This window comes from Coenobita brevimanus, chromosome 11, assembly GCF_032717465.1.
Source record: "Coenobita brevimanus isolate Jiangsu-jjx chromosome 11, ASM3271746v2, whole genome shotgun sequence".
NCBI classification, from domain to species: domain Eukaryota; kingdom Metazoa; phylum Arthropoda; class Malacostraca; order Decapoda; family Coenobitidae; genus Coenobita; species Coenobita brevimanus.
The window spans coordinates 8,254,096-8,269,095 of record NC_136964.1 but is presented as its reverse complement, the minus strand read 5'-3'; the positions used below and the strand labels follow the sequence as shown (position 1 = coordinate 8,269,095).

General features: G+C 47.9%; 1 protein-coding gene across 1 annotated transcript in view; it reads right to left on the bottom strand.

Moving 5' to 3' along the window:
* The window catches only part of LOC145410838 (uncharacterized), a 41,172-nt gene extending 31,361 nt beyond the window's left edge, over positions 1-9,811 (bottom strand). Inside the window, exons 1-4 of the mRNA XM_080280954.1 lie at positions 9,690-9,811; positions 8,218-9,641; positions 7,739-8,040; positions 6,666-6,802 (exon numbers count right to left, since the gene is read on the bottom strand). Coding sequence (XP_080137080.1) covers positions 6,666-6,802; positions 7,739-8,040; positions 8,218-9,641; positions 9,690-9,811 — 1,985 coding nt within the window. The remainder of the gene's footprint in view (positions 1-6,665; positions 6,803-7,738; positions 8,041-8,217; positions 9,642-9,689) is intronic.
* Between the last annotated feature and the right edge of the window lie 5,189 nt (positions 9,812-15,000).

The window sequence follows — 15,000 nt, the reverse complement described above, 5'->3', positions numbered from 1 at the left end:
GTGTCCTTCGCATACCGTCTGATCTATCTATCTATCTATTGCCAGACGCCTTGATCCTGTAAGGGGTGGCCACAAGCAAATCGCCTCCCTGTCGCCCCGTCCCCCGCCATTTCACTGCCCTGCTCCCAGTTCACACTCCCCTCTCTCATATACCTCTCCACCCCATCCCTCCATCTCATCCTTGGCCTCCCCCTCCCTCTTCCCCCTCCACCTCACTCACATACTCTCCTCGTCAGTCTCTCACTCTCCATCCTCTCCATTCCATCCCTCTCTCCCTTGTTCGAGCTTACCATTATTTCTATTCGTCTGACTTACCGCTTGAGGGTCTGTGGAGTGGCACCCCTCTCTCTCTCTCTCTCTCTCATACCTATTATACCTTCCTCTACCCTTCTACCTCAATCTTCCCTTCTCTCTCTCTCTCTCTCTCATACCTATTATACCTTCCTCTCTCCTTCTACCTCAATCTTCCCTTCTCTCTCTCTCTCTCTCTCTCATACCTATTATACCTTCCTCTACCCTTCTACCTCAATCTTCCCTTCTCTCTCTCTCATACCTATTATACCTTCCTCTCTCCTTCTACCTCAATCTTCCCTTCTCTCTCTCTCTCTCTCTCTCTCTCTCTCTCTCTCTCTCATACCTATTATACCCTCCTCTCTCCTTCTACCTCCATCTTCCCTTCTCTCTCTCTCTCTCTCTCTCTCATACCTATTATACCCTCCTCTCTCCTTCTACCTCCATCTTCCCTTCTCTCTCTCTCTCTCTCTCTCTCTCTCTCTCTCTCATACCTATTATACCCTCCTCTCTCCTTCTACCTCCATCTTCCCTTCTCTCTCCCTCTCTCTCATACCTATTATACCCTCCTCTCTCCTTCTACCTCCATCTTCCCTTCTCTCTCTCTCTCTCTCATACCTATTATACCCTCCTCTCTCCTTCTACCTCCATCTTCCCTTCTCTCTCTCTCTCTCTCTCTCTCTCTCATACCTATTATACCTTCCTCTCTCCTTCTACCTCAATCTTCCCTTCTCTCTCTCTCTCTCTCTCTCTCTCTCTCTCTCTCTCTCTCTCTCTCACCTATCATACCTTCCTCTCTCCTTCTACCTCAATCTTCCCTTCTCTCTCTCTCTCTCTCTCTCTCTCTCTCTCTCTCTCTCTCATACCTATTATACCTTCCTCTCTCCTTCTACCTCAATCTTCCCTTCTCTCTCTCTCTCTCTCTCTCACCTATTATACCTTCCTCTCTCCTTCTACCTCAATCTTCCCTTCTCTCTCTCTCTCTCTCTCTCTCACCTATCATACCTTCCTCTCTCCTTCTACCTCAATCTTCCCTTCTCTCTCTCTCTCTCTCTCTCTCTCTCTCACCTATCATACCTTCCTCTCTCCTTCTACCTCAATCTTCCCTTCTCTCTCTCTCTCTCTCTCTCTCTCTCTCTCTCACCTATCATACCTTCCTCTCTCCTTCTACCTCAATCTTCCCTTCTCTCTCTCTCTCTCTCTCTCACCTATCATACCTTCCTCTCTCCTTCTACCTCAATCTTCCCTTCTCTCTCTCTCTCTCTCTCTCACCTATCATACCTTCCTCTCTCCTTCTACCTCAATCTTCCCTTCTCTCTCTCTCTCTCACCTATCATACCTTCCTCTCTCCTTCTACCTCAATCTTCCCTTCTCTCTCTCTCTCTCTCTCTCACCTATCATACCTTCCTCTCTCCTTCTACCTCAATCTTCCCTTCTCTCTCTCTCTCTCTCTCTCACCTATCATACCTTCCTCTCTCCTTCTACCTCAATCTTCCCTTCTCTCTCTCTCTCTCTCTCTCACCTATCATACCTTCCTCTCTCCTTCTACCTCAATCTTCCCTTCTCTCTCTCTCTCTCTCTCTCTCACCTATCATACCTTCCTCTCTCCTTCTACCTCAATCTTCCCTTCTCTCTCTCTCTCTCTCTCTCTCTCTCTCTCTCTCTCTCTCACCTATCATACCTTCCTCTCTCCTTCTACCTCAATCTTCCCTTCTCTCTCTCTCTCTCTCTCTCTCACCTATCATACCTTCCTCTCTCCTTCTACCTCAATCTTCCCTTCTCTCTCTCTCTCTCTCTCTCACCTATCATACCTTCCTCTCTCCTTCTACCTCAATCTTCCCTTCTCTCTCTCTCTCTCTCTCTCTCACCTATCATACCTTCCTCTCTCCTTCTACCTCAATCTTCCCTTCTCTCTCTCTCTCTCTCTCTCTCTCACCTATCATACCTTCCTCTCTCCTTCTACCTCAATCTTCCCTTCTCTCTCTCTCTCTCTCTCTCTCTCTCATACCTATTATACCTTCCTCTCTCCTTCTACCTCAATCTTCCCTTCTCTCTCTCTCTCTCTCTCTCACCTATTATACCTTCCTCTCTCCTTCTACCTCAATCTTCCCTTCTCTCTCTCTCTCTCTCTCTCTCTCACCTATCATACCTTCCTCTCTCCTTCTACCTCAATCTTCCCTTCTCTCTCTCTCTCTCTCTCTCACCTATTATACCTTCCTCTCTCCTTCTACCTCAATCTTCCCTTCTCTCTCTCTCTCTCTCTCTCTCTCTCACCTATCATACCTTCCTCTCTCCTTCTACCTCCATCTTCCCTTCTCTCTCTCTCTCTCTCTCTCTCATACCTATTATACCCTCCTCTCTCCTTCTACCTCCATCTTCCCTTCTCTCTCTCTCCCTCTCTCTCTCATACCTATTATACCCTCCTCTCTCCTTCTACCTCCATCTTCCCTTCTCTCTCTCTCTCTCTCTCTCATACCTATTATACCCTCCTCTCTCCTTCTACCTCCATCTTCCCTTCTCTCTCCCTCTCTCTCATACCTATTATACCTTCCTCTCTCCTTCTACCTCAATCTTCCCTTCTCTCTCTCTCAAACTTATATTCTCCCTCTCTCCTACCTCACTCTTCTCTCTACTATATCTTCCTCTCCCCTTCTACCTCAATCTTCTCTCTCTCTCTCTCTCTCTCTCTCTCTCTCTCTCTCTCTCTCTCACACACACACACACACACACACACACACACACCAATTCTCCTATGTTCCATCTCCTATTACTATTGCCTCTCTCTCTCTCTCTCTCTCTCTCTCTCACACACACACACACGTGGGGTAGTGTGAATGTGGATATGGTGAGGGTAACATGAGCAAGGGTGTGGTGTGGTGTGGTGTGGTGAAGGGTGTGGTGTGGTGTGGTGTGGTGTGGTGTGGTGTGGTGCAGAGTGTCACGTGCTGTGGTGTGTGGGTCCACGTGCAGGTGACCACAGGGGGTGTCAAGTGAAAGAGAGAGAGAGAGAGAGAGAGAGAGAGAGAGAGAGAGAGAGAAAAGGGAAGATTGAGGCAGGAGAGAGGGAGGTATAGTAGGTATGTGTGTGTGTGTGTGTGTGAGAGAGAGTGAGTTATCTCCAAAACTCTCACGCTACTTACAGTTTTCTCCTATTTATCATTACTTTTAGCGTGACATTATCGTGAAGACTGACTGGAAAATATATAACGAGGGAGGTGGTGTGGTGTGGTGGTAGTGTGGTGTGGTGGTAGTGTGGTGTGGTGGTGGTGTGGTGTGGTGTGGTGGTGGTGTAGTGTGGTGGTGGTGTGGTTGTGGTGTATAGTGGTATTTGATTTAGTAATAGCAAAGCAGTACTGACAAACACAAACACAGATATTTATCGTTCCTACATTATCTCTCTCTCTCTCTCTCTCTCTCTCTCTCTCTCTCTCTCTACATATTATATCTATCAATCTATCTATCTATCTATCTATATAAGAGACAGGAGGAGGAGGGAGGAAGGTAGGAATGAAGGTAAATAACGAGGCAGGTGACTCTAGTGCGTGACAGGTAAACTAGATGCAAAGGTAAACCTGCTACTCACGCGATTCCACACCTACCCACACCCTCTTACCCCCCACCCACCCCTCCCACACCTCCACCCACACACCCACACCCAACCACAACCCCTCTCCTATTACCACCACCCACAGGATTAAGAATTTTAGCACAAACCGCTAGGATGCGTTTTTACTGTTCACAAAAGATCTCAATATTGATAGTCGGTGTCACTTTCTCTCTCTCTCTCTCCCTGTCTGTCTCTCTCTCTCGTATAGCTTGTCTTTCCCACTTCTCTTTCTTTCTCTATTTCACTCACAGTTTCTTTATTCTCTCTCTCTCTCTCTTTCTCTCTCTCCATACCTACCTACCTACCTGTCTGCCTGCCTTCCTACCTACCTACCAAGTCATCTGATTACGCTTCTTCTTCTCTCTCTCTCTCTCTCCCTACCTACCTACCTACTTACCAAGTCATCTGATTACGCTTCTTCTTCTTCTCTCTCTCTCCCTACCTACTTACCTACCTACCAAGTCATCTGATTACGCTTCTTCTTCTCTCTCCATCTCTCTCTCTTCCTACCTGCCTACCTACCTTCCTACTTACCAACCAAGTCATCTGAATATGCTTGAGGATTCTCTCTCTCTCTCTCTCTCCTTCAACATGTAGAATTAGATCTTGTAGTCATAGTCTTTGTGCACTCTCTCTCTCTCTCTTTCTCTCTCTCTCTCTTACTCTCTCTCTCTCTCTCTGTACTCACCACCGCCCGTCAGCACACCATACTTACCTGTAGGAGAAGAGGTAAATTAGTACACAGGTAAATATCAATCTAATTAGACACGTTAATTAAAATACACCTATCTATCTATCTATCTATCTATCTATCTTGGTCCTCTGGCTGCATATCCAAGTGGTACAGTCTCCTAATGCAATACTACGGCTCTACATCCCTCCCACAGCACTTCTTCGTGACTAGCACCATATTCTAGTGTTAATCTACTGAATGCTGATATATACTAACAGATTAACACTAGTCTCTCTCTCTCTCTCTCTCTCTCTCTCTAGAATATGGTGCTAGTCACGAAGAAGTGCTATGGAAAGGATGAAGGGCCATATTACTGTATTATTCTGCCATTGCCAAGGGACGAAATATTTTGCCAACTTAGAGTGAGCAGACTATAGGAACTTAAAAATAATATTGAATTTCACCTTTGTTGCTGATTGTGAGGCTTTGAAATAGATAGATATAGATAGATAGATAGATAGACACCCTTCCCCCTCCCTTCTTACCCCTCCCCAACTACCTCCCTCACTCCTTCCCCTCCCCTCACCCTAACCTTCCCCTCCCTTCCATCCCCTCCCCCTACCTCCTCCTTTCTTCCTCCTCTCCCTCCCCTACCCTACCCTTCCTCTCCCTTCCTGTCCCTCCCCCACTCCTCCCTCCCCCACCCCCTAACCTTCTCTCCTCCCCTCCCCATCCCCCCATCCTTCCCTTCCCCTACCTCCTCCTTTCTTCCTCCTCCCCCTCCCCCACCCTACCCTTCCCCTCCCTCAACTACCTCCCTCCCTCTAACCTCTCCTCCCCATCCCTTCCATCCTCTCCCCTTACCTCCTTCTGTCTACCCCTTCCCACCCCTACCCTCCCCCTCCCTTATTCCTCCCCCTCCCCTCCCCCTGATCAATGGAGGGAGGTGAGGTCGATAAGGATAGGCAATTAACATTTCCCCTCCCCCTCCCCTGCCCCTCCCCCTCCTCTCTCTCCCTCCTTTTCCCTCTTTATCCTCCCCTCCCCTCCCCTCCCCTCCCCCCACCCCACCTCACCCATACCTCTATACTTCTCTTCCTTACCGCTTCTCTCTTCCTCTTCCCTCCCCCTCCTTCTCTCCTCCCTCTCTCTCTCTCTCTCTCACTAATCTCTATCCCTCACCCCCCCTCTCTCTTTCTCTGTCTGTCTGTCTCTCTCTCTCACACACACACACACACACACACACACACACACACACACACACACACACACACACACGCAATTTAAGCAAGCAATTCACATTCTTCTGGTTCAAGTCATCTCATATCTCGCTTACAATTTCGTGAAGAGAGAGAGAGAGAGAGAGAGAGAGAGAGAGAGAGAAATGAGTGTATAGTATAAGTGCTTGTATGTATGTATGTATATCTTTATGTACACTATGTCTGTATGTATGTATGTATGTATTAGTGTATGTATGTATTTGTGTGTGTATGTATGTATGGATGGATGGATGGATATAGATAGATGTATATATGTATGTGTGTACGGATGCATGGATAGATGTGTATGTACGTAAGGAAAGACAGATAGATAGACATACACAGACATAGATAGACAGATAGATAGATAGATAGATAGACAGACAGATAGATAGAAAGATAGACAGACAGACAGACAGATAGATAGAACGATAGACAGATAGACAGACAGATAGATAGACAGACAGACAGACAGATAGATAGAAAGATAGACAGACAGACAGATAGATAGAAAGACAGACAGATAGATAGACAGACAGACAGACAGATAGATAGATAGAAAGAGACAGACAGACACAGATAGATAGATAGATAGACAGACAGATAGATATAGATAGATAGACAGACAGACAGATAGATAGATAGACAGATAGATAGACAGACAGACAGATAGTCAGACAGAGATAGATAGACAGACAGATAGATAGACAGACAGACAGACAGACAGATAGGTAGACAGACAGATAGATAGATAGATAGACAGACAGACAGATAGATAGATAGATAGACAGACAGACAGATAGATGGATGTATTTTTTTTTATTTTCTGACGTACCTTGCATGGTCAGCATCGAGCAGTTCCTTCACCTCTTGGGGCAGGTGGTGGGGGGGGACCGACCCCTCGCTCCCCTCGCTCTCGTGACAGGAGCAGTAACACAGCCACTCACCATCATCACCATCACCATCATTTTCAGGGTTCTCTCCATCTTCACCACCACCATCATCATCATCACCATCATCATCGATTCTATCACTTTCAGGCCTTTCTTCACCACCACCATCATCATCATCAATTCTTTCACTTTCAGGTCTCTCTCCATCACCACCACCACCACCACCACCACCACCATTTCTTTCACTCTCTGGCCTCTCTTCACCACCACCTTCACCATCCCTCTCACTTTCAGGCTTCTCTCCATCATCATCATCGTCTCCATCACCCCTGTCACACTCTGGCCTCTCTCCATCAATTTCCTCCACCCTTTCTTCAGTGCTGGAGGAGGAGAGAGGTTCGAGGGTGAGGTTGGAGGGTGAGTGAGGGTGAGGAAAGGCCATCTTGTCACCCTGAGGTCTAAAACACTTCCTTGTCGTGTTTTTATTTTCCTCTTGTGTATGTACGTTAGTGAGGACCTTCTTTCTTTTCTTCTCTTCTTCTTCCTGGTTTTCCTCTTCCTTGTCTGTCTCTCCTCCTTCCCTCCTCTCAGAGCTTTCCTCCTCCCTCGTCTCCTCTTCCTCCTCCTTCTCTTCCTCGTCTTCTTGTGTTCCTCCTCTCTTCTTTTCCACACCCTTCCTTTCTCCTTCCCTCTTCTTTTCCACATCCTCCCTTTTTCCTTCCTCTCCCCTTCCTCCTTCCCTCTTCTTTTCCTCCCCCTCCCCTTCTTGCTTCTCCACCTTTCCTTCCTCTCCCTCCTCCTCCTCCTCTTTCTCTCCCTTCCCTCCTTTCCTCTCTTCCTCTTTCCTCTCCCTACATCGACACGTACACAATATATTCTTCTTAATCCATTCCTCATCCACAATTATTTCCTCCACTTTCGTCTCCTCCCCTCCTTCTTCCTCCTCCACCTCCTTCCTCCTCCTCCTCCTCTTCTTCCTCCTCCTCTCCCTCTTCCCTCCTTCACGCTGCCGAGCTGGGAGGATCAAAAAAGGAGACTCATCAAATATACTCGGAGTAAAACTATAATTCGGTCGCCATAATGGATTCGCCTCGACCAAAGGGAGGGGTAGGCTATAATATCCACTCTCTGACTCTTCCCTCGTAAAGGCGGGCATGTGGGAGGGCCTGGCGTACTGCTCAAGACGAATCTGGGTAGCATTATACACCTCAGTCAAGAAACTCTTCCCTCGACTTACTAAATAGGCGATCTTTCTCCTTACCCTAGCAGCTCTCCCAGCTCCCTCACCGCTCAAAGGTAGGGGGTGGTTGGGTGAGGCTGTGGTGGGGGAGAGAGTGGGGGTAGGGGTAGGGGTGTGGGTGGGGGTTGTAGTCGGGGCTGGGGTATGGGTGTGGGTTGGGGTGGTGATGGATGATGAAGAGGGTGCTGGGGTGGGTGTTAGTGTGGGTGTGGGGGTGGGCACAGACGCCTCTACCTCCCCACATACTTCCCCACCCACACTCACAGCTGATGAGGTTTGCAGATCAGAAGAAGAGGGGGACACAGACGGGGTGCTATCCTTGTCACATTCCCCTTCGTCAGCATCGTCAGCAGCTTTGGACGTGTTCCTAATGACGAGGGTGCTGTTATCATACGTCACTAGCCTCGTCCGGACGCTGATCTTGTAAAACTCTCGATCCTCGTCAGCAGTGTCAGCCTCGCACACGTCTTTGTCAGCGTCCACGTCAGCGCCATCGTCAGCACATGATCGCACAGCATCTCCCACCCTTGCCCTCACCTTCTCCAAGACCTCACTCTTATTCACCTTTCCCTCTTCCTCCTGTCCTCCAATTTTGGTAGATGCGGATTTTTTCTCAACCCTGGATTTATTTAGACTCCTGGGGCCCTGGGATTTATTTACTGGGGCCCCTGTGGATTTATTTACCACTGACTTATGCATACTGGCCTCCTGGGATTTACTTTCAACTTCGGATTTATTCACTCGAGACACACGCGATTTCCTGTCAGCTGTAATCTCCCCAACACCGCTCTTACCCTCGACTTTCTTTGACTTGGGACTCCGTGAAGTGGGACTTGAAGTATCTGAGGGGGAGCTGCAGGTTCGAGGGGGACCTGAAGGGGTGTTGGAAGCCCGAGGGGGACTTGAAGGGGTGTTGGATGCCCGAGGCGGACTTGAAGGGGTGTTGGAAGCCCGAGGAGGACCTGAAGGGGTGTTGGAAGCCCGAGGGGGACCTGAAGGGGTGTTGGAAGCTCGAGGAGGACCTGAAGGGGTGTTGGAAGCTCGAGGGGGACTTGAAGGGGGACTTGAGGGAGTGTGGGGGAGTGGAGACGAGGGAGAAGGTGGAGTATCAACGTCCTTATCCACTTTCTCGGGCTGGTTCTCCTGCTTCTGCTTCTCCGTAAACGAGTCTCTCTCCTCCTCACTCAACACGGAACTACGACTCGAGCTGGCTCCACTCCTGCATCTGGGGGGGCTACTGTCCCCCTTGCCACTTCGGGGGGACCTCAGCCTGCTCTCACTGGGTTTCTTCACAGGCTGTACTCGCCCACCGGTTTTGGCGCGCTTGTTCGAATCGACCTTTGAGAGTCGTTCGGATACCTGTGCCTGCCGACTGCTCTCTCCGTTCATCCTCGCGCCTCTCGTACTTGAAGCCTTCGAGTAATTACCCTCACTCTTCCTCCCACTCCCACTCAGGTGTTCTCCATTCACCTGGCTCACCTTCAAGGCCGAGCTGGAGGTCTGGCGAAGGAAAGACTTGAGGTTGAGGTCCAGATCGTTTTTTCTGCGCAGGCTGGGGTCCATTTCGGTCTTTGTGCGCAGGTTTGAGTCCATTTCGGTCTTTCTGCGCACATTGGGGTCCATTTCGGTCTTTCTGCGCACATTAGGGTCCACATCGGCCTTCCTACGCATGGCTGGTCTGGCAGAAGGGTCCTCTTTGGTCTTGGTGTGGTCTGGCGAGGAGGACCCCCTGCCGGAATCGCTGGCCAGTCGCTTCATCAGTTCCTGGTTGCGGCGGTCGTGGTCGGTCTTGGCGTGGCGATGAGACCTGACCACGCCAACGCCACAGACCTCCCCACCAAGATTCATTGTCCCTTTCTTAAATCACACGCGGATTTATTTTTGAAGCCTGGGGGGATTAACGTGTCATTTTACTCACCAAATAAAAGAGATTTATTCCACACTATACATCACATCTGTCTGTTAATAAATCCTCCTTTATTTTCACGTAATCCACACAGCGATTTATTTTCGAAGCCTAGGGGGATTAACTGGCCATTTTATTCACGTAATAAAAGAGAGATTTATTCCACACTATCCATCACATCTGTCTGTTAATAAATCCTCCTTTATTTTCACGTAATCCACACAGCGATTTATTTTCGAAGCCCAGGGGGATTAAAAGGACATTTGTTATTGTTTGTTACTTCTTTTTTATGCGAGGAAGAAGGAACCAAAGGCTGAGCCCGCAAAACAGTTCTCCCCAAGGAAAAAAAAAATTAATACAAAAGAGAGCCAAATTCAAGATCCATTTATTTTTGTTATTGTTTATTTAGTTTGTTCTTACTGTTTGTTACTTAATGCTCCTTTATTTTCAGGCCTTGGATCATCTTTAGTTAACACTGTTCACTGCCTCTCTCTGTCACTTCAGCATTATCTATCTATCTATCTGTCAATCATCCCTCCCTCCTTTCCTCTCATCATCATCCCTCCCTTCCTACCTCCCTCTCCTCCTCCTCATCATCATCATAACCACCACCACCACCACCCAACCCTCCCTCCCATTACCACCACCACCACCATCATCCCTTCCACTCTCCCATCACCACCACCACCATCATCATCATCATCATCATCATCCCACACTCACCACACACCCCCAGCCTCTCTCTCAAGGGGCCTTCGCATCTCTCTCTCTCTCTCTAGTATCTTAAGAAAATTCGTAAGTAATTTTCTTCCTTTACTCTCTTTAATTAGGATACTCTCTTTCTCTTTAATTATGCGTCTGCGTAAGCCTGGAGTTATCATTATTATTATTATTATTATCATTATTATTATTATTATCATTATTATTATTATTTTCTCACCAAAGATGGGGAAAGGAAGATTTGAGAGAGAGAGAGAGAGAGAGAGAGAGAGAGAGAGAGAGAGTCATATTATCATCATCATTTTCTCACCAAAAATGAGAGAGAGAGAGAGAGAGAGAGAGAGAGAGAGAGAGAGAGAGAGAGAGAGAGAGAGAGTCATATTATCATCATCATTTTCTCACCAAAAATGAGAGAGAGAGAGAGAGAGAGAGAGAGAGAGAGAGAGAGAGAGAGAGAGTCATATTATCATCATCATTTTCTCACCAAAAATGAGAGAGAGAGAGAGAGAGAGAGAGAGAGAGAGTCATATTATCATCATCATTTTCTCACCAAAAATGAGAGAGAGAGAGAGAGAGAGAGAGAGAGAGAGAGAGAGAGAGAGAGACAGGAAAAGACTATGCTTGGCTCAGATTTACCACTTCCTGTCCGCCCCCGACCCCCTCCTTCCTGCGTGTGTGTGTGTGTGTGTGTGTGTGTGTGTGTGTGTGTGTGTGTGTGTGTGTGTGTGTCTGTGTGGGGTGAGAGGATGTGGGGTTGGTGATGGTGGGAATATGTGAAGTGACGTAGTGGTAGTTATGGTCTTTCGAGGTTAGATGGAGGTGAACATTCCCTGTGAAATGAAAAAAAGAAAAACAAAGGCAAATAAAGACAGAGTTAGAGAAATAAAGAAAAGGAAGAACATAGAGGAATTGGGATGAAGTGAGGACGGTGAGAGACTGACGAGGAGAGTGTATGTGAGTGGGGTGGACGGGAGAGGGAGAGGGAGGCCGAGGATGAGATGGAGGGATGGGGTGGAGAGGTATATGAGAGAGGGAGGTGTGACCTGGAAGCAGGGCAGTGAAATGGCGGGGGACAGGGCGACGTGGAGGCGATTTGTTTGTGGCCACCCCGTACGGGATTAAGGCGTCTGACAATAGATAGATAGATAGAGGTAGGGTTGGGAAGGCTGATATTCCGACTCAAGAACGTCATACTATCAACCTTATTTACACCCTCCCCTTCGCCAGCATATGACCTCTCCCTTAACACAATTTCGAAGGCGATTTGGTCGACTCTGGGACTGACCGGGGCTTGAATCCTGTCCGCCCTTCCTTAGCCCTTGAGAGAGAGAGAGAGAGAGAGAGAGAGAGAGAGAGAGAGATTTATCAAAAATATACACAAATCATTCTAAATTAAACACAGATCCTTCCCATACCACGTGACCGGAAGCACTCCATCGGCCATCTTTACACGTGCCTGTGACGTCACTGTAAACACACCAGGTAAACATTCAAATATTTCCCTTCTAACATAACAATGGTCTTCGTTTATATTTTCACTGTGGTTTTTAATTTATACACTATTCAATGTCTATTTTAAGCTGAATGAAATGATCTATCTATCTATTTATCTATCTATCTATATATCTATCTATCTACCTATCTATATAACATCTGGTATATTTCTATCTATTGCCAGACGTCATAATCCCCTAAGGTGTGGCTGTTTGTCTTTTAGTTGTTTTACGGGGAGGGGCACTAACCCTCCGCCAACCCACATGTTGACAGGTAGGCTACACGTATGGGTTGGTTACACTGTAAATGCTTACAGGAAACCATTTGGCTTGTCACTCAATGTAAAGCCACCTGAAAAGGAAAGAAGAGTAATAAAAAGTGACAGGAAAGATGGGAGAAATAGGAAGAGAGGAGGACAGGCACAGAAAAAGAATGATAAAGGAGAAGGAAGAAGTAGGCAGCACTACATCAAGTGAGTGGATGATGGTGACAAAATAGAAAGAGAGGAGGGCAGACACATAAAAAGAATGATAAAGGTGATGGAAGAAGTGGGCAGCACTACATCAAGTGAGTGGATGATGGTGACAAAATAGGAAGAGAGGAGGGCAGAAACAGAAAAAGAATGATAAAGGTGAAGGAAGAAGTAGGCAGCACTACATCAAGTGAGTGGATGATGGTGAGAAGCAGGAATGGAGGGAAGACAGAAAAAGAATGATAAAGGTGAAGGAAGAAGTAAGTAGCACTACATCAAGTGAGTGGATGATGGTAACAGGAATAACACACTTAAGACAGCATACTACTCAATTATTGGAGAATGTATGTAACCTTTTTGCTTACGAACTATCTATCTATCTATTGCCAGATGCCTTAATCCCGTAAGGGGTGGCCACAAACAAACCGCCTCCATGTCGCCCTGTCCCCCGCCATTTTACTTACAAACACCTAGTTGGGAGAAACACACTGAGGTGGTTTGGCCATGTGGAGAGGATGGAGAGACAGACTGACAAATAAGGAAGTGAAGGAGCGTTGTGGTGTGGATGTGGATGTGATAGGAAGCGTTAGGAGAAACACACTGAGGTGGTTTGGCCATGTGGAGAGGATGGAGAGTGAGAGACTGACGAGGAGAGTGTATGTGAGTGAGGTGGAGGGGGGGAGAGGGAGAAGGGGGAGGCCAAGGATAAGATGGAGGGACGGAGTGGAGAGGTATATGAGAGGTGTGTGTGAGCTGGGAGCAGGGCAATGAAATGGCAGGACGACATGGAGGCGATTTGTTTGTGGCCACCCCTTACGGGATTAAGGCGTTTGGCAATAGATAGATAGACAGACAGTACATTTAGCTCTGAACATGTACACAATAAGCACACGAGCAACACAGTACAAAGGAGGACAAATTAGTTACAGTAATACCATCTTGCAAAGTAAACATATTATATTTTTAAACAGATATGATGAAAGAGAGGCGAATCGGAGAGGGGAAAGCTTTATAAGGAAGTGGAGGCCTTTTTGGGAGGAAGACTGGTGTGGAGGGAAGGAGGGAGGGAAGTGGAGGGGTGTGGAGGGAAGGAGAAGAAGGAGGGAAGATGGAGAGAGAAGGGATGAGGAAGAGGAGGGAGGATAGAGAGAGAATGGAGGAGGAAAAGGAGGAGATGGAAGGAAGACAGAAGGAATGGAGGAGGAGAAGGAGGGAAGGAAGAGGAGGGAAGACAGAGAGGGGGAAGGGAGGAGGAAAAGGAGGGAAGAGGAGGGAAGATGGAGAGAGAGAGAGAGAGAGAGAGAGAGAGAGAGAGAGAGAGAGAGAGAGAGAGAGAGAGGAAGGAGGAAAGACAGGGAAGGGGAAGAAGAGGGTAAGGAGGAGAGGAGGGAAAAATGGAGGGAGGGAGGAGGAGGGAGAGAAAGGAAGGAAGAAGAGGAGGAGAAGAGGGGAAGAGAGGGTAGGGAGAGGAAAGAGAGGGAGGAAAAAGAGAAGAGGGAGAGAAGGAGGGAGAGAAAGAAAGAAGAGAAGGAAAGAAAAATGGAGAGAAGGAGGGAAGGGAGGAAGGAAAGAGAGGGAGGAAAAAGGAGAGAGAGAGAGAGAGAGAGAGAGATAAAAGTGGAAGGTAGAGGGGAGGGGAGGGGAGGGGAGAGGGCGGGGAAAAATGAGGGGTTCCTGACACAACTCCATAAGGTAGTGACGGCCATATTGAGAGAGAGAGAGAGAGAGAGAGGGGGGGGGTTCATGAGGCAAGACATAACCCCAAAAGGCATAGTGGGAGCCATATTGAGAGAGAGAGAGAGAGAGAGAGAGAGAGAGAGAGAGAGAGAGAGAGAGAGAGGTCCTTCAGTGCCATACCGACAATGGGGTCATCCTTTCTCTCTCTCTCTCTCTCTCTCTCAGACGCAGCGATTAATCTTAGACCCATCACACTCTCTCTCCTTGCCTAACACCTCCTGCTGTGAGGGGATGCATGTAATTTTTCTCTCTCTCTCTCTCTTTCTTTCTCTCTCTCTCTCTCTCTCTCATTTTCCTTCACCTCACCTTTATATCCTCCCTCCCTCCCCCCCTCTCTCTCTCTCTCTCTCTCTCGCACCTTTATATATTTACCTCTCACTTGGCTAACCTCCCTCCCTTCCTTCCTTCCCTCCCTCCTTCATTCCATCAGCTTCTCTCCCTCTTACCTCCTTCCTTCCTCCCTCCCCTCCTTCACTCCATCATCCTCTCTTCTCTCCCTCTCGCCTTCCTTCCTTCCTTCTCTCTCTCTCCTCCTTCCCTCCATCATCCTCTTCCCTCCCTCTCACCCTCCTTCCTTCCCTCCCTCCCACATTCCTTCCTTCCTTCTCTCCATCATCCTCCCTTCCCTCCCTCTTTCCTTCTCTCTTCTCTCCCTCTCACCTTCCTTCCTTCTCTCTTCTCTCCCTCTCACCTTCCTCCCTCCCTGCC